The sequence below is a fragment of the Chaetodon trifascialis genome, chromosome 15, assembly GCF_039877785.1.
Source record: "Chaetodon trifascialis isolate fChaTrf1 chromosome 15, fChaTrf1.hap1, whole genome shotgun sequence".
Classification (NCBI taxonomy): Eukaryota; Metazoa; Chordata; class Actinopteri; order Chaetodontiformes; family Chaetodontidae; genus Chaetodon; species Chaetodon trifascialis.
In genome coordinates, this window is record NC_092070.1 from 15735644 (window position 1) to 15755601 (window position 19958).

At 42.0% G+C, this 19958-nt stretch overlaps 1 protein-coding gene across 1 annotated transcript in view; it reads right to left on the minus strand.

The window, feature by feature from the left end:
* The window catches only part of LOC139342923 (ras-related protein Rab-26-like), a 49206-nt gene that overhangs the window by 8045 nt on the left and 21203 nt on the right, over window positions 1-19958 (minus strand). The window contains exons 4-5 of the mRNA XM_070980226.1: window positions 19242-19308; window positions 12757-12809 (exon numbers count right to left, since the gene is read on the minus strand). Coding sequence (XP_070836327.1) covers window positions 12757-12809; window positions 19242-19308 — 120 coding nt within the window. The remainder of the gene's footprint in view (window positions 1-12756; window positions 12810-19241; window positions 19309-19958) is intronic.

Sequence of the window (19958 nt, forward strand, 5' to 3'; positions counted from 1 at the left end):
GAACAAATCCAGAAGTTACTATTTGTTCTAATATATTAAATTTCATGGAACTAAAAATGCACTGATGAAACTCTTGATGCCTGCTCAGCTGCAGAAGTGAGACGCTAACAATGGCAGAGACACTGATGTGACAGAGGGAGAGACAGAGGGACAGAGAGCGTGCCAAAAGGCAGCAAGATGGAGAGACAGACAATGACAGTGAAAGACAAGACAAAGACCCAAAGATCTGTATCAGAGGGGAAGGAAGATAAAAGCCAGGCAGACAGCTGCAGGCGGCTGCATTGTGACATTGGTGAGACAAGTTGTCACTGGCAGAGGTATGTGAGGGTACTTCTGATGTTGCCTTGTTCTCCTCTTGTTGTCACTGAGATGAAAAAGCAGAGCTGTGTCCTACTCCAGGGTACTGGACGAGCCAGGTCAGCACATGGTGCTGTGATGCAGTTTTCATTTTTTTTCCCCAAATGACGGTGTCATTTATAAATGTGCAAGAGGCCGGGGTGGAAGTCATCTAGTCTCAATAGTATAACATACAGTAATGTGTCCCTGGCAGGTGCAGTGCTGCTGGAGCGCACCAAAACAACACTTAGCTGCTTTTTTCTCCAAGTGAGAAAATAGAATATTCACAGATAAACTTGGCCGGCTTGTGCTGCATCCACAGCGCCTGCAGGAAATGAAACCTTGCTGAGGTGCGTTTTGGTAGCATAGCCTGTCAGAAGAGCTCAAACTCTGCCTGCACTGCAACTTTCCCTCAGAACGGATGTTTCGAATGCGGCTTCAATTGCTCTGGATTCACCAGATCACAAGATCACACGAGCTGTGAATCCATCTTGCCGGGCTGTTTAAGTTATGTGTTTGTGTACTGTGGAGTATTTCCTCACTGAAAGAAGAGCAAAGAACGGCACTGAAGGCTTTTCTCAGTGGAAAAGATGTTTTCGCTCTACTCCCGACTGGCTTTGGCCAGAGTCCTGCTTCATTCTATGATTAGCTGAAGTTAGCCCATGCTAATGGTTTATCCAATCACCTGCCAATTATTCTTTGAAAGCGCCGGCCCTTTTCCAAACAGCCTCCAAGGACGACTTCCCTGATGGTTCTGAGTAACAAATGGGTGCATCCTTGCTGTGTGTCATTGCTTACTTACAAGATGAAATCCAGTGATAACATGATTTATGTTGCCATATTTCCCTTAAAACAATAAAAAATCTGAATGATTTCCCCAGTGTGTTCTAAAAAAATGACGCATGCCTTTTACTGTACACAGAATGTTTTTGCTATTAAAACTCAGGTCATATGTTGCTGAGTGAAATAATGAATGTGACTATAATTCCAGTCTCTTTCCACGCGACCCAACTTTCCCGCTGTTGCAGATTTGCTATGGGTGACAATGCTATTCTTGCCTAGCTTTGATCAGGATTACACCAACAGACAGAGTGGAGAAGTCTGCTCCCCACAGCAGGCAAAGTCAGACTGAGCCACCCCAGAGGAGCACAGGGAGAAAATAGGGCTTCTCCCCTGAGAGGAGGTTTAAGCTCCACGAGGCAGCTGAGCTGAACTGAGTGACACTGTGTCACTGTCTGACACGCGAGGAACACACAGAAATTGTATAGAAATACATCAAAAAGTTATATTTGATTTACTCAAAGCCAGAGTTTACAAGCAGCATTTTTTTCCCAAAGCGTGCATGTTTTCTTCTGCAGATCTTAAAAGCACCCGCAATCTCTAATAAAAGACCTCAGCAATCAAGTCCCATCTGTGTTATAAAACTTCACATAAAAAAAAAACAGAAAACACTGAAAACAACAGCTTTGTAAGCTGATTTCTGTGGCCTGACAGGGAAGAGAAAGGCCTTTGTGTTTATAAAAGAGCAGCTGACGTGTCTATCTGCCAGCAAACATGGGTGTGAGACATGTCTGGTTGACTGATGTGCTTTGAAAAGCTGCAGTCATAGAGCGAGCATGGGTGAGACGTATATCCTCACTTCTGTCGACGCTTTCCACCAATTAGTTTCTGTGCTGTAGAAGCTGAACGTAAGTGCTGGCCCTAGACTCGTTTGTCTCTTTCAGTTGGTCATAAGTTTCCACTGTGTTAAATAGAGTTAAATAAACCAGATAAGAGTCTTTATGTGTGGAAACTGGTGGTGTGTGTTGTCATAAATTATGATTATGATGTGTGAGTGTGAGTTTTGCTTTACATTAAACCTACCCTGTGGCTGAAAAGGCCTGTGAAGGAAAATGTTTAATACAGTAAAAAGAACATCTCGACGAAAGATTTAAAGTGAATAAAATGACTGCTTTGCTTGGAGGAAAGTTGTTCTTCCTCTATTTAAGTTCTTTTATAGATGTTAATGTGATTCATCTTGGCCCTCTGAGCAACCAGCAACAAAGAAACACAAGCACACATTGCCAAAGGAAGAAAAATTACTGATGAGCTGAGGATGAAACAAGGTCAGCTCACAGCATTTGGAGAAAAAGCAAGCCAAAAGAAAATATTGCAACCATGCCTGGGTTTCCAAGTTGCTCTGAAGCTACAAGTAAGCATATGGATGTATGTGACCCTTCTTTTTCAAGTTAAAGTGTTAGTAAACCAGCTAAAGGTTAAGTTTGTACCACGCAAGATCCTGACTTTCATGGTAAAAAGTATTTTCTTCTCTCCAGTTTCTGATTTTGGTGAGAAAAGCAGCGGTGAAAGACTAATTGCGTGTTGATTTTAGTGGCAAGTGGTCCAGTCAAGAGGTAAATGCGATCGGTTCATAACCCCTGCCAGTGCATACCTGGATGTCAACCTTGTAACTGATTTCCATTTCTCAGAATTGTGAATGTAAAAGAGGGATTCAATAATTTAAGGTTTTCAATATATTATGAAGGGAAAGAATGGAATGGGTAAAATGTCAAGCGACAGGAAGATGGAGATTGAGTGTGAGCAGGCAGAAAGGTCTCACAGCTGCTCAGACAAAGAACAGAAGTCATTAACCTGCAAATGTGCTACTTATACATTTTCATCCTAATAAATTGACCCACGCACCATCCAGGAATGCAGATGCAGAAGTTCGCCTTGTTAGTCGTGAGCCAGTTTTTGAGATTGTGCGCACACACGCAGAGCTCATTATCATGATATCCACTGTGACATCTGTGCCAGTCGTTTCCAGAGACACGTACTGTGTGTCACAGAGGTGTGTGTGGGGCTCATCCTGTCAATCAAACTGATATCTTGTCAGTCCTCCTGTCAGACCTTGTAAACACAGTTCCTCTCTTTAAAGTCTGCTTTTTTTGGTGTAAAGAAGCTTTCTATTCTTGGTATAAAAAAAATACCTGACATGGATCTCTGTTCATATCAATCACATTCATCATCTCCAGTCAAGGCGGATAAAAACTTAACATGATAGGCGGTGATAAAACAAAGGAGAAGACAACAAGCATGGAAAAGCTCAGAAAACACCTAAAGCCATATATAGCGTTTACTGACTTTGATACAGTCACACTGCGTGGGAGGGGGATGACCTCTGCTGAGATACCTCTGCTCTGAGCCACAGTTTCTTCTTCTGCTGTTACGAACCCAACAGCATCTTAGATCCAGTACTAATGTCTTGACATGCTGCAGGCTTATTAACACCGCAGACATCAAATGTACAGCACAACAAGCTGTGCTGTGCAAAGACACATCGTGGGCTGTGGGCACTAAACTTTTACAGCAGCTTAATTATTCTGGTTCTGCCAAGGAATCCATCAGCAGGTGCTTACTCGCTCTGGCACATATACAGTATACGCTGTTAATGAGATTCAGGCCAAATGTGACTGTTTAGTGAACAAACTATTAAAATAACAGCATGCGTAAACATGCTGTCTTTCAATAAAACCTGCAGTAACTGATTTTTCTGGCCACTGGGGGATAGTAGAAGCAGGTAGTGATCACAACACTGACATATCATCACCTCTTCAGTTGATATGGCGAACTTGTTAGTAGGCAGATGCTTCTTTACACATCCAGCATGTATGGAGCAACATTATGATTCACTCTGGAGCTGTGTATGTCATTGAGGAAAGACTCAAAACTCCTGAGGGAAATATCTGTCTCTTTAGCTGCTACCTTCAAATCCTGACTATTACCCTTTCTACGCATTTCAAAAAGCTTGTAATATCCATCCATCCATTTTCTATGCCGCTTATCCCTTTCGGGGTCACGGGGGGGGCCGGAGCCTATCTCGGCTGTCAACGGGCGAGAGGCGGGGTACACCCTGGACAGGTCGCCAGCCGATCGCAAGGCACATACACACAATCAATCACACTCCCACTCACACCTAGGGGCAATTTAGAGTCACCAATCAGCCTAATGAGCATGTTTTTGGTCTGTGGGAAGAAGCCGGAGTACCCGGAGAGAACCCACGCATGCACGGGAAGAACATGCAAACTTCACACAGAAAGGCCCGACCCAGGAATCGAACCTACGACCTTCTTGCTGTGAGGCACGCGCACTACCTGCTGCGCCACCGTGCAGCCAAGCCTGTAATATACAACTGAATATTATACTATTTACTCTCTGCTAAGATAAGCTATGGTATACCTTCAGATCCCATAAGATGCAAACAATGAGTGGTGCTTTATGCAAAGGGGATTCTCCACAAAGTGTGTGCTTCCAGGGGAGCATCTTGTTTGTTACGGCTTACCGCGGGACTGTAAAAGCTTGGAGCCTTTAGCCGCTTTACTTACACTAAAACTTGAAAAAGAAGAGTTACTGGCACAATGCCAAAATGACATGCTTTCATACAATAAAACCGCTTATTTACACATCCAGAGTGTTTCTGGTGACCTGATGAATGTTGCCATGTTCAGCAATATGTGACTGCTTTCTTTGCTGAAAACAGCTGCCCGCTGTGGGCGACAAAAGGCAATACGGTATGAAAACGGTGAGAATGAACTAAAACGGTGAAGCTGTGGGGCGAACAGCTAAACAATAAGCTGAAAGTGACACAAGAGTTTCGTAAAGCGGAGCTGCAGATTCAGGTGAGAATTCTCTGTAGGTTCATCTTTATCAGCAACTATCACATTTTCACTTTGTCATTTGATGCATTGTGAATATAAAAATATCGATTGTAGCTGCTTTATGATTTATTAGCTGAATTAACATCATGGTGCTGCTAGAGGAAAACTCAAGGTAAGGAGTGAATGCTTCACAGAAATCCTTCAGATATTTGTTAAGATACAGTATCTTAGTCTGCAATAAAGTCCTACATTTCTTGTAATGCAACTTGATTTGATTTTTATTTGAGCCTCCCTGCCTGTTGAAGGCCCACGGCTTCATCCCTGCAGTCTGCAAGGCAAGAGTTCTGTTAGTGTCAAAGTCCAAGCTGAGATACTATATTTGTTGCAATTGTTGGTCAAATTTGTGATGATGTTTACTCCCAAATAAAGGGTACAGTAATGGTTACCCTTTGTTTGTTATTTTGTTTTTCTCACTTTCCTTCAGTCAGAATTCCTTGCAGAAGTTTTGAGACATCAGCTGCTGAGACTTCTGCACCAGCCTGACACATTTATTTTGTTTTTTGTAGTTTTGGTTGTTTCAAAAATTACATTTGGGAAACAAGAGTATGTTGCTGTTCCACGAACAGTCATAATTACTCTGGATAATGCACAGTCCATGCTGTGTTAATAGTTTTGGGTTATTAGACAAAATGATGCGAAAATTAGTGTTAATGTTCAATTTTCACTTCATCATGTTTTCATGTTGAAGCCACCTACAGTTTTTAGAGGCCACTTACTATTCTGTTTGGGTATAATTGAAATCCATTTTCACACTCTTTCTTTTTCAAACAAAAGCTATAAGGTCCTTCTGTCTGGATGATAAAAGGATTGCAGGACTGTGATAAAAAGCCAGAGTAACCACAACAAAAATAATGACGCCTCTGCATTTGTGAGATAAAACACTCCAAAAAGACAAAAGAGATAGAGAGTGACAGAAAAACATTTTTTTTTGCATAAGTGTTGGATTTTGTGTGAGTGTTTCTGTGAAATATTAACAATTACCCAATTGTTTAACTTGGGACAAAGAGCAAAAACATGTCTTAGTGCACAAATGTACAACTGGGAAGGGAGAGGGAGCAGTGATATCTGCAAACCGAGGGAAGCAAGATGCTTTACAGAGCTGGGTTTTAGAAGGATCACATTTTCCCTGAAACTGTAGTGTCAATAGTTGCTGTGACTAAGAGGAAAAATGATACAGAAACAATGTAGAGGATGATTGGATGATTAATTTTGTGCAAACACAGTGCAGTACCGCTGGCTTTTAGGAAGGTTTTTAGGAAAATTTTAAAGGGACTTTAAAGGGACTGTATAAAATACAGGGAAAGAACCCCTGAGGATGTGGGAAACTCAAAAAACTTGGGTTTAGCCCTGCATTTAAGATTGCAAATGTTTTTCCTGAAGCAGAAAACAGTCTTCACTCCTCATCATGAGAAAGCCACCCCAAAAAATCTTTTGTTTCTATACTTTTTTTATGGTGTATTTTTCTTTTTATAAACTATAGATCCAAAACTCTGTGCCCAAGGCTATCCAAAAACATGATTTTCTTCAAACTGGCCTCACTTGTCTTGAATATTTCTAACCCTAAAAGCATCAGTTCATTTAAATATTTTAGGTTAAAGGGTAATGGGAGTGCGAACAATAGAGCTAATCCATGCTTGTCTGTCTTGGAGACCCTTTGATATAATAAAGCTGCAGTTGACTTAGCTGAGGGGGCGGTTGAGCGCTTTGGTTTACGACAAAGCTGTCTCAGATCTTTCATGGTGCTTTTGGACACTGAAAGGAGAGGCAGAGGAGAGACAGTCAGCAAATCATATTTTCGTTCTGAGAGTGTCTGAATGGCTTTGACCTTTGTCAGCCCCCTCACAGGTAAAGAGCTTCCTTCTACAGAGTTGCAACGAACTCAGAGGAACATAAAAAGCACTTTTCTGGTGAGCAGGAGGAAAAGAGGCGTTATGTAAGAAAGAGCAGCAAGATGATGAAGAGATGCCCACATAACAAAGAGGAGCGGCAGTCAAACACCTCTGACATGAATCCATCCACTAAGACATTCTGGTTATATTCATTCCTTCGGGGAAACTAAAATGCTTCAACAATGACAAAAGGCAGGCGGTTTATAGGACAGCTTCATTCGTCTTGGAGTACTTGAGTGTGCACATAAGCGTCTCATCTGTTTAAATGGAGACATGAAAGCAGCTGAACCTTGGCGAGTCATTTTCATCATGACTCTTTGCCTCTGCTGAGCTACGTTCCACTGAATGCATCACGCACCAATACAGTAAAGAACAGGCAATAACCTGCTGAAGCAATGGAGCTGACATGCTAATAATATTCCATCCAGGAGACCAAATTATAGGAGTTGTGTGAGTGATGAGGTAATGAATGAGGATAACTGCATGTCATGCCCTCGCTAACTTCCACAGAACCTGATGATGCAGAAAAATCCACGATGACACATGCAACGCTCGCCTCAGATGAACATCTAAAATGCCAGAGTTTCCACTGATTATAAATGAATGGGATTTAAATTCATATCACTGCATTATTTACTGACAGTTTCTCTCATCACCATCTGGTGCGGTGGTGCCATGACATTTAACTAACAGCTATGTGGTAGGCAGGCGGTCATTTCATTTGAAGGCAGACCATGCCCCGGGGACGCAGAGAGATGAATGAAGGCGCACAGATGAAGGTTTCATCTCCCTCATTGCTTTTATTGCGTTTCTACAACAGCGACATGTAAGCATGATCAAGCACTTGAGCATCAGCACATGCACACGCAGATGTAAAAGTAACTGCAGCTGCAAAGAAATAAGACCATCAGCATTGAAGCCAGACTTTTCAATAAGACACTTTTTATTAAATGTATAGAGAATGTATTCTAATCAGAGTTAGAGCTATTGATCTGCAGTGAAACAGAGTTTGTGTCCTATGAGACTGCCTCATTTGGATCAATACCTGAGAGCTGATCGATTTGAATCTAAGGAGAATGCTATGGGATTTTTTTGTTTGAGTGCAATCAAAAGTGCAAATTCGGGTTCAAAACAGCACGAGTGGAGCTGGTGTCTCGCTCAAGGACGCATCAGCAAGTCTTACAGGCTAAATGTTGTTTGTCATTGCCTTCGAAAATGATTCATATGACTTTTCTGACCTGACGCCTCTGTTGACAAGGCAAGTTTGTCACTGCCTTCTAAAATCATCACGAAATGATTCATATGGCCGTCAACAACACCATGGTTACAGCTGTTATGACCAATATTTTTACATGAACAATGAATGAAATGTGCCATTTGAAGGGGATCGCTTGTAGTGACGAACCCACAGAAAATCTTATGTTACTTTGTAGTTTCCCTTTAGCTCTAGACGGAGCAATTTAGCCTATTTGAGTGTATTATCTTGGTTATATGTAGCTTTACTGTTTTGATTTAGGCTCACTGTGCTTTCAACAAAAAAAGCTTAGTTATAATCCACTGTATCCTACCTGCCCTGCAATCGACTGGCAACCGGTTCAGGGTGTACCCCGCCTCTCGCCCGTTGACAGCTGGGATACGCTCAGGCCCCCGGCAACCCCGTAAAGGGATAGTCGGTATAGAAAATGGATGGATGCATGGATGTATCCTACCTCTACAGCACCCAACAGCTGACAGACAACGTTAGCGACTACCTGATGAACATAGCGGAGCATTTAGCAGCTAAAGAGCTGGATATTTCCCTCAAGAGTTGGTGGAGACAAACTTTGAGCTTGTGTTTTCAGCTTGTTGCTCTAAAGTGGCCAAAGCATCAGGTAATGCAGGTTTAAGGTTTGGTTAGGTTCAGGCACAAAATCAGCAGCAAACAAACAGCAGAGGCCTGTCTTCCCTTCAAGGTTTTGCAGCGGTGTAACAATGTCACATGACTTCCACCTTTCCTTCTGACAGAAAACAGTCATCACTCTTGTCAGGTAAATGCAAACATGGGTCTGTTTTGCCATTTGGTAAATGCCCAATGCTGACTTTTTTTTTCTGGCGAGGACAGTCTCTTGCCAACATCGCAGCTTAATCCGAGATCCTGAAGCTGACAGGCCGTCTCTCATCACCACTGAGGTCTGCTGCTCTTTCTCAATGGTGTGTTTCTGGAACTGCAGGTTAATTGACAGACAGGGAGTGCTGAATGGTTTGAAAAACTTTTGGACTCCCCTTAACGGCAAAAGATCCTAGCCTTGAACGATAGCACCACAGGAGCCAGGCTGCTTTTCAAGATAGTAAACCAGACAAATGATTTGCAGCAGAGGCCTAAATGGAGTCTTACAGTCTCCCTGAAGCACTACTTCTGACAATAAGACATTCATCACATTACTAAATGGCTCGTGCATCTCTGCTACAATGGCTTACAACAACAAATACTTGCCACTGTGTATTAAATAAATAGAAGACTAATTCATGTCGCTGATTGTAACGAACTACACGAAACACCTCAGTAACTGTCACAGTCTCTGATGTGATCATGTAAGCTGAAATGCACATCCACAAACAGGAAATGAAGCCATACTCACCTGTCAACACAGTATCAACCCAAAGCAACAGACCCACCAGTCTACTGTGCCAGTGTCAAGTTTAGCATCTCATCTCATGGTCAAGTTAGCAAAAATAAATATGCAATGTTCAGTTGAAAGCAGCTGATATTTCAGCATTTGTTTTGCCTGCCTTGCCAGCTTTAAGTGTCAAGTCTTTCTCCCTCAGATGACAGACAGCTCCTATATGACATTCATGCTTTGCTTGCCTAAATGTCACCTACAGTAGCTGGGGAAACAATAACACACCGCAGAGAGGAGCGGGTCTGGAGGAGGAGAGAATGATTTGCCCCCCTCATTTCTCCCTGTCCTTCAGAGCAGCATTCATCACCATTAGCGTTCATTAACATGAGTTAGTGCTCGTTAGGCGGCGGTGTGCCAGCAGGCATCTGTAGCTTGCTGCCTGCATATCTCCTCCCTGTAATAGACATTGACTGAATGTGAGAGTGCTGGAGGGATGTGGAGAAAGGAAGGAGGGAAGGCCACGCAGGGAAGGGAAGGACCTGTCAACGCGTGTCTTCTAAGATTACCCCAAATTTATCCTCGGCAGACGAAAAAACTGTTTGAAATAATAATCTTCAGCAGTGATGAAGTCAGAAGTACAATCCAGCAAACAGATTCTGCAGAGAGCAGCGTTATGATAAGTCTTGTTGGGGTATTGGGGCATGTAGAGGAAAAGATCTGAGCGTTAAGAAAACCTGAGTGGTGCAATGAAAACGGCGAAACACTGAGAAAAAATCATGACGTACAGGAAGCGTCTGGACTGGAGAACTGGCGCCACCAGCTGTTTATCTCACGTTTGTTACAGTATATAGATCATATTATAAACAGATCACATGGTTATAGATTCATTGATTATGAAAATCATTGTTGGTTGCAGCCCTACACTGAACTGCACATTCACAGTGATGGCAAACTTTCAACACTGTCGTATAAGAGCTCACTCGTTGGCTTATAGACTCATACGTTGAATTATTCAGGGGACAAACGTGTGAAGGACAGTTTGTGTTTCTGAAGCAGTGTGTTGGACTGTGAAGAGATAAGAGAAAGGCTGAAGGTCTTCTGCTCACCAGCGCCGGAGACTTTGTTTCAGATGCTTGACGGTTACTCATCCTCCCTTCTGTTACCGTCTGTCCAACACATCAGTGCAGCCCCCTCCCCCCATTCAGCTGCTGTTCACATCTGCAGCTAAAGAGGCATATTTTCTGATCTCTCAGGGCAGATGGGCACATCCTATCTCTCTGGCATATTTCTCCTTCCCTTAACAGCCCCTTTGCTGTCCTGAAAATAGCCTTCTTCTGATGGCCAGTGCCAATTAAAGCAATTGAAAGCTTCCACCTTCCTGTTGCAGGGTGCACTTACCACACAAAGAAAAAGCAGCAGGTATGCTGACACAGTGACACCAGCAGTCCCTCTGTCAGCAGCGGAGCTGTGAAGGATGGTAATGGTGCTAGATGTGGTGCTGTTTAGCTTGCGTTCCCAATAAAAAGAAAGATTATTTTCCCTTTCTATACAATAGGACAGTAAAACAAAGATTTTATTATTGATTCAGATATGAATTATTTGTTTTATTGATTGGAAGAATGTACTCACAGTTTGACTTCTCTTCTCTATCCTTTCAAATCCTCCCTCCCTGGGGTGCTGATATTTATTTTTATTACTTCTCTTGCTTTAATGTTTTATCTGTTTTTCTGCTTGTTTCTGTACTTTCACAGCTTGCTTTAGAATTACTATTATAGTGGCAAAAGCATATTGCATTGTTTGTTTTTTTTCTGTGTATATGCACATAATTACTACATGGCAGAAATAAAATGTATGTATCTGCCCTCTTTATCTCATCTTATCCCTTTATCTGCCCTGCTTATATTGAATATCCATTTTTCAATTAACTAAATCAATAAAGGTAATATAGGTGAGCACCCAGGGCTATTGTGATTTGATTTGTAAACTGCTGAGTTCTGCAGAACAGACCGCATCAAAACGCCTTTAAAAAGCTATATGTTCAGCTTGCTCACTAGTTTCTACAGTAGACGAGCATCTTTCATGTTAACTTTCATTTTATGCAGCTGTGTATCTATCCGGTCATGGCGGAAATAAAATCCTCTGAACAAATGAATGGTTTCCTCTGCATGAGTGCAAAGGAAGTTCCTCGTATCAATCTCATCCAGCTCATTCAGTTAATCTGTTTTCAGTGCTCCTGTTGCCAGAGTGCGCATGGCCACAACATTTAATAGTCTGCACCAACAGGCAGGGACAGGCGCCACACTGGCTCAGTGGTCAGCAGCGAGTGAACCCCAGTAGGGCTGACCGGGACCTTTCTGTGTCGAGTTAGCATGTTCTCATGATGCTTTCCCCCCAATAGCGTCTCACTGCTATTGACCAACGTGCTGCAGCCAGTCTCTGGGTGCTGATGTGTAGCTGCCCACTGCTCCGTGATGAGTGAAATGAGGCGCAGAGGAGGAGGAGCTCAAGAGAGGGCAGATATAAACCATCCACTCTTTTTGGTTACTGTCAAACACGGTCTTCATGCAAAAACTGAATCCTAACCAATTCATTATGGAACATGATGCCAGCTCTGACTGCCAAAATTTGATTCTGAGAAGGAGAGCAGCAACACAAAGTCACATTCAACATCATATATTCATCCCCTCATTGTACAGATTACAGTCCAGTAGAGAGAAGAAGAGAGGGATGAAGACATAGACTGGAGGTCTGCATGATGGATATCCCTCGATAAATTACATTCAATCTCCCACATTCCTCCTGTTCCAGTTTCTTCTGCTGTCCCACCCCCTCCCTTTTTCTCTGATCCCCACTTCTGATCACTCTGTGCCGTGTCACATGAACTGACTTTGATATAAAATTGGGGGTTAATGATGTTGCCAAAAATGACAGTGACAATGAAGCTCTGCATTTTGTCATTACAAAGGCGTCTCATCCACTCATTCCTTTATTCACTGGCATATCAGACATCACTGAGCTTTTTGTGACAACACCTGTGGCCACGATCTCGCCTTTCAATCTACAAAATCAGTCTGCTGGGCCAAGATAAAGTTAATTAAAATGAATCATTGAAATTACAGCGTCAGGCGTGACATTTGGTGCGCATGCTTTTGAAAGAACACCAAAGTTTGTATGAAAAAGAAGTGAGAGAACTGACAGAGGCGTTAGAACAAAGAGCAATAAAATGTTACCTACCTGTATGTTGTCAAAGGACGTTTTGTTGGTGACGTCATACAGCAAAAGCAAAGCTACAAGAGAAGGAGAAAAGTTTGAGTGTATCGTTTCTCAATTCATGACTGCAAAACATTTATTTACTGTAAAATCACAAACAAGCAGACTCGGACAGACCAGAGTTGAGACTTTAGGTGCTGAATTAACTGTACATAGCATGCTATTTGACATGATGCTACAAAGCATTAAATGGCCAAATGGCCAACTGGGGACATTGAAATTAAGTAATTCCAGAGAGAGATCTCTTTCTCTGAGCCCGTTGTATGTGTTAGGACAGTCTTTTGCATGTGAGGGCAGAAACATGAGCAATCTTTCCAAACGTTTGGGCAACATGTATCACATACAGGCTGAGAAATGCACAGTTTTTGACTGCCTAGCTTGTAATTCATCTCTCATAACCCCATCCACCCCAGGGATGTTATGTATGCAGTCTAGAGCCTGCAGAGAAAGCTAAATTATACAAACATAGGTTAATTATTAAAGTAACCATTAGCCAGCTGATGGTTTAGCTCTGCATTCATAAATTCAATCTCAAGTGGTCAGAACATCATCAGAACTGTTGCAGCATCAGAGCACTTATCTTTATTTTTCAATTACCACATTATAGTCTGTAATAGTGATTTGTTCAAAACAGTGCTGCTGCACTTACTACTCATGAATGCTAATTTCTGACAGTAAATATGAGAAAGTGAAGCAATGCTAACTCTGTTCTCTTACCAAAACACAGAACTACAATATTAGTACATGCAACTGCTCAAGACATTATTTGAAATATTTTAAAATAACCCAGCAGTTTTTGTCCTCATTATGCTGATTTTTATCACCTTTATTCAAACAAAATAACAGGCTAAAGTCGCTAAAATGACGGATATAGTAATCTGAGTACTGCCTTTATGTGGAAAACAAATACAATCAGTGTAACATAGTCTATAACATGAATGATACACGGGCAGTGCAGCTGTGAGAGGTGGCGTCCCAGGAGAGACGAGCATGATACAGACTGACAGCTGTGTAATACAGCTGAGCTCTCCTGGACTCGTCCTGGAGGTGTTTCTCACTCTTTTTCCTTTTGCTATCACTCTGTGGTTGAAGTCAGGGCACAGAAAATCATACATTGCTGCCACTGTTGCTCAGGTCTCCATATGTGTATTCATGCATGCCTTTCTGCCACCTTGTTTTTTAACATCCTTCCCAAAAGTTCCAGTATCTGTAAGGGTCAGTCTCCATTGTTATTTGTGAAAAAAAAAAAAAAAACAACCCAAAAACAAACCAAAAAAAACCCCCAATCAATTCAGTCATTTGCAGTTGCTGTAAAATATTCAGGACCTCTGTTTTCTTCTGAGCACTGGAAACAATGCACTCCATCAAAAAGTTGCATTATATGTGAGAATTACTGGCAAATGGAACATTGAAATTGAGGTTTGGAGGAGGAGATGAACAGAGATTGCGAGCGCAGAATAGAGAAAAACTTGATGAGAAGAGGCTGGAATGAGAAGCACTACAACAAAGAGAGAGAAAGCTAAATGGGTGAGACACAATGACAACAATGGAGAGGAAAGACGACAACAAAGGTGGAAGAGTGGCAGCAGGAGTTGGAGAAAACTTTGTGCCGAGAGTGTTTGTGCGTCTCCTCTTCGTGTTCACACACACTCTTTGCATCGCCTTCAATCTCGCATCTGTGATCTCATTTACATCACTTGAGAAGTTTTAATTTGTTCTTCTCTTGTGCATCCTGGACTGTATGAATCTTTGTGTGAATTCATTTTCAAATTGAGCTTCAATGCTTGTCACTAAATTATAGCGTGCATTGTGAAGCAGAATGTAATCACTGGGTAAGAACATTGTCAAACATTAATTAAACCTTTCTTATAAGAGTTTAAAGTTTCCAGACACTCAAATGATAGTTTCTGCAAATCATCCTCAAACACAAATGTGCTATTTGTTAAAAAAGAACAAGTCATTTAGTTCATTTTAAAATATTAAAAGGTCGATTATGACATGTTTAGCATTCCCAGTGGTACGATCTGTTAGGCTGCAACCATGCACAGCATTAAGGCTTTGGTGTTGTACAGTACATGGGTATGATGTTCAGCCTGAATAGCTGGTTTTATGCCTTTTCAATCCATTTAAATCATGTTCGACCAGCAGCCACGGGCACGACCAAAACAGGTGTGAAATGGATTTGAGTGAATTACACCTGACAGTGAAATTGATGCACACATTTCGCAAAAATAATGTGACAAAATTTCCACATTTTACGAGGGGGAGCCTTTTAACTGGATTATCTACTGCCTGGAGTTTAGCAAGGATTTTTGTTTCTTTCTCTGGATTTCATCAGGTGCTGCCGGCTGAAGCATCTTTCAAAAGACTAGTTTCTACAAGAGAGGTTTTGATGTCAGGGGGACTTTTCGGTAAAATAAAACAAAATTAATAAAAAAAAAAATCAAAAAGATTAGAGTGGGCATCTGAAATATATTTAATTTGATCTGAGCAAAAGAAAGAAATCTCAGGTCCCTTGTCCAGGAGCAAAGAGCCCTCCATCAATCCAGGATGGGAAACATAAATAATTGTGCAAAATGGCAAAGGAGACCTCTGGGCACGATGTGGGGATATAAACCATCTACCATCAAGTTGTTTGTTTTTTTACTCGGGAAAACGGATGCATTTGCTTTGCAGAGTTGTATTTTTATCCAACAATGTCTTGGAGCAAACCTGTAATTTCTTCTTTGCGTTTTATCTGTTTATTTGTTCTCACTGTGGTTTTCTCTTTTATCACCGTCTGCACAAATAAACCAAACCAAGATAAGCATAACTGTAAGAATAAATAAATAAATAAATAAATAAATAGCTTCCAGAAAACGGAAACTAAATAATCACTGAATTTTCACACAAAAATGAGCTGAAAAATATCTGATGGCTGTCTACACCTTTTCCTCCCACACAGCCAATACAGTGCATGTTCACCAACATCTAAAATAATCCCCCTAACATGCATTTCTCTCTCTCTCTGTCTCTGTCTCCCCCCAACTCAGAGTCCCTCCACCCTCCCACACTTGCCCTCTCTCTGAATGCACCAGCACTTCAGCTCTGGACTTTCTCTGCTTTCAGCTCTGCTCCAACCCCAAAAGTTATGGCAGTGAAAATTAACGCCATTTATCATCCTGCGCCTCCTCCTTCTCGTTTGCATGTCAAACACTGCGTATGTGGATGGGTTTAAAGTTATAAAAGTATTGCTGGCAGGCGATCTGCAAATCCATTATGACACACATAATGTCACTGTCATTGGCTGAAACATAAACCTCGCTGCATATAACAGTAATAAAGCATAAAACAGTCACAGCAACCAGCGGCTGGCCTGTCTTTTTGGGACTCTGAGGAGAATTTAATTTGCAGTCCTTGGCATTAAAGAGCTTCCTGGTCTCAAGTTATCATCATTTATCGCTAGAAGCTTGAGCTGCTGTCAGACTTGGCATCCTTGTCAAAATCACAGCCTCGTGCACCGGCGCCACTAAATTTGGCAGAATGAGTCTTGCATAGTTCTGCAACACTGTGTACTTAATTCGAGCAAGCTAAGAGTTTTTTTCTTGCGTGGTAGATATCAAACCAGCCCATCAGTGATCACTTTGGTGAAAGAGCAAGTGTAGTTATGAGGATGAAAGACAAGAATCAACTAGATTAACCATTACAACTCAAATGTAGAGTTAATGCTAGTTAACTAAGGGGGTTATGAAAGAAATTCAGAAAATACTGATGTAAACAATGCAGGATTTTAAACCTGCAATAACTGAGATCAACGTTCACTCACTTTTAGCTCTGTTTTTGGTCTCTACCAACCTCTGAGAAAAACATCCAGCTCTTCAGCTGCTAAATGCTCCAATATGTTGACTAGCTAGTTGCCAGCTGTGTCTGCCTGCTGCTGCATGCTGAACAGGTGGTGCACAGTGGCCTTTTAGAGCTTTTTTTGTGGAAAACAACTGTCTAATGTGGACGAGAACGATGCTATGAGAGGAGCGAGAGTAAACCAAAACTGCAAACAATGAGCAGAAACTTACTATAAAGCTCCAACTCTGACTCCAACATATTGTCACACAGTAGAAATTCTGCACTCCAGCTTTAAGTCCAATGGGACATAAAAATATTACTTACTGCACCTTTAATTTTCCTGCATACAGCTCGTGTGCATGATTTTCAAATTTTACAGGACAATGAGCACAAATGAGACAAATGTTTACGTGATATTTGATTCACTTTTACCCTCTGCCACACAGCTGTTAAAAAGTCATATACAATTCAAGGTGCAGCTTTGCCTGCTGCCAGCTGGCATTTCACAGATACTTTGATGTAGACAGATGTACAGTGCAGCTTGAATGGGGCAAAAGTCAACGGGGCTTACCCTAAAACCTGCAACAACTGCTTGTGTTACAAGACGAGTTCACTGTGAGGACACAAGGCAGGACAAAAGTTGCAGAAAGAAACTTCAGTTTGCTTTCAGAGATTATGGGAAGCACGAAGAGACTGACAGTCTAGTGTTTACACACAATATGAAGGTAAGCAGGAACATACTGAAACCACAGTATCAGAGCCTTTTGTACGACACTTCAGAGACTTCAAAAGCTCACTGACAGGCTGTTGCTGAAACAGGAGTTTGTTCGGGTTAGATAAAGTCGCTGTGAATCACAGTCAGCACCATTTGTAGTCTTGGTATCTACATGGGTGTGCAAGTGATGAGAGGAGACTTTTTAGTGTGGTGTTGCAATAGACTCAGCAATAGTTCAGATCCTAGTATTTTTTCTTTCTCCAGATATACCAGACAGAAAGTGCATTTAAAAAGGTCACATCTCTGATGATATGTGGAGATCCTGGTGCGCTCTGTGCTCTGTGGTATTGATAGTTCAGCTTATCCCGTGAAATGCCTCGAGGTAACACTGGAAACTATAATTGAAAATCCTGACACTGAGATGTCTAAGGCTACACTGCGAAGACGTGTGATGTGGTTTTCAGAGGGAGATATGTTCCCGGGCGTCGTGCCTGAAACTGGACCTGCTAAAAGTCCTCCAAGGTCTCCTTCCTCCAGGAGACAGAGACGAATAAATCCTGCTATAATTATGCAGGCTAACCGCCCAACCATGACATGCATAATGAGGATAATACACAGAAACAGATCATTGACACTCATTAAATCATGTATGCATGGAGACGCACATACACACACCCACTCATACACACACACACACACACACACACACACACACACACACACACACACACACACACACACACACACACACACACACACACACACACACACACACACACACACACACACACACACACACACACACACACACACACCCTGTCCCTGCTTAAGTTGCGTAAATGTGAATAGATTATACAGACAAGCACATCCAGACGGTAAAACTTCCCTTTGATCACACGGGGATTCCTTACTGCCCAGAGATTAAAAGACCAAACGGGGTGATGCGTTCTCCATACAAATGAGGGGACAAAATGACAAACACATACTGCAACATTGTGTGAATACCAAAACGGAGCAGAGCCACCATTTACCCGCTGAGAGAAAAATCAGTCCTGCTCAGAAAGCTGCTCTTTCTGTGTAAAGGCACATTTCACTTCATATCAAGCTGTTATTTACTTACTGTTATTAAGCAGTGTGTGCGTGTGATCTGGGAATAACACCATGAGAAAACTGTATTTACACTCGGCTTTTACTTATCAGCCACCATGATTATTCACTAATACCAGACGCTATATGTGCAACTTCCTTAGCTCTCTCTAACATAGAATCACCAGAAAAAAAGGTGAAAGATCTCGTATTGCTCGGGGTCCAGGTTTTGTGCCTCATACACCAGGTTATGTGAATCTGACTCGATTTACTAAAGCCGTTCTGCCTTGATTACCGGCCTTGTGACAGAACAATGGAGGGTTGCCACTAAGAGCTTTCTAAATGAGCCTGCATGCCTAATAATGATATCACGATGAATAAAAAGTAGATATACACACATGCAGGCTCACATACTCGCACATCGTTGAAGACTGATTACGGATCATCAAAGACCCCAATGAATCCTAAATGGGATGTCCTTCCATCCCGGGAGGAGTTATTATTTTGTGTAAAAACAGCATCTAAACATGAACCCTCCATTTTTTTGTGCCTTAATGTGCACAGGAAGAGTGTTCAGTATATATGTAGGTGTATATATTTTAGAGCTTCCTCTCCACCTGCCACTAAACACTCATCCATGAGGTGGGAAAAAAAAACACAAAAACACTAAAACAGCACTGTAATGAGGCCATAATGTGCATAAGCGGACACTGGCCTGAGTTGCATGTCAAGTGTGGGAAAGGTAACAGCAAAAGATCGCTTTTTAACAACTCCTCTGTCGTGAAACAATCTCAAAACTGCGTACGAGTGTGTATATGTGTCTCACCGTGGGCGTCACGGTAGTAGGCATGAGTGACACTGCGGAACCGCTCCTGTCCAGCTGTGTCCCAGATCTGCAGAGAATAGGACAGGAAGGTAATCACTGAACGGAGGAAGAAGTTTCTGTCTTTTTAATAAGTCCTGTGTTTGCACAGTCGTGCTGCTGGGGCTCATTGTGAACCCCCCCCCCCCCCCCCAACCTAATTTACTCTGGTGATACTGGATGAATCTGGAAATAGATATCGAATTATCTTTTGTCTTATGAATTCAGCGCTGAACAGATCGGGATTCGAAGCTGCATTAATTGTTTTTTTTTGTGGCCACTCTGGGGTAGCGGAGCAAGCTGCACACACTGCATTGACTTATTATCACCATAAAGGTGTTGCAGCTAACATCTCAGCAAACAAATGCACATGTCCAGCACACATGGAGCAATATCAACATTAATTAGCAGTCGTCTTTGCTTCTGCCTGATTAATGCAAGTCTAACATTTTCTCTTTTTAGCCATGGTCACCAACTCCTGAGGGAGGCTAATTTTACCTGTCTGCCATTTGGTGGGCTGGGCTGGTTGCATACAGTGGACGGATCAGACCTTTTTGAGTGAACCAAACAGTAAAGTTGCAATCTATAAGACAGTGAGGTAAAAGATGCTAATACACTCCAGATCCAAAGAGCTGATGGGAACAATCAGGCGATACTTCTCTGTGGGTTTGTCACTAGAAC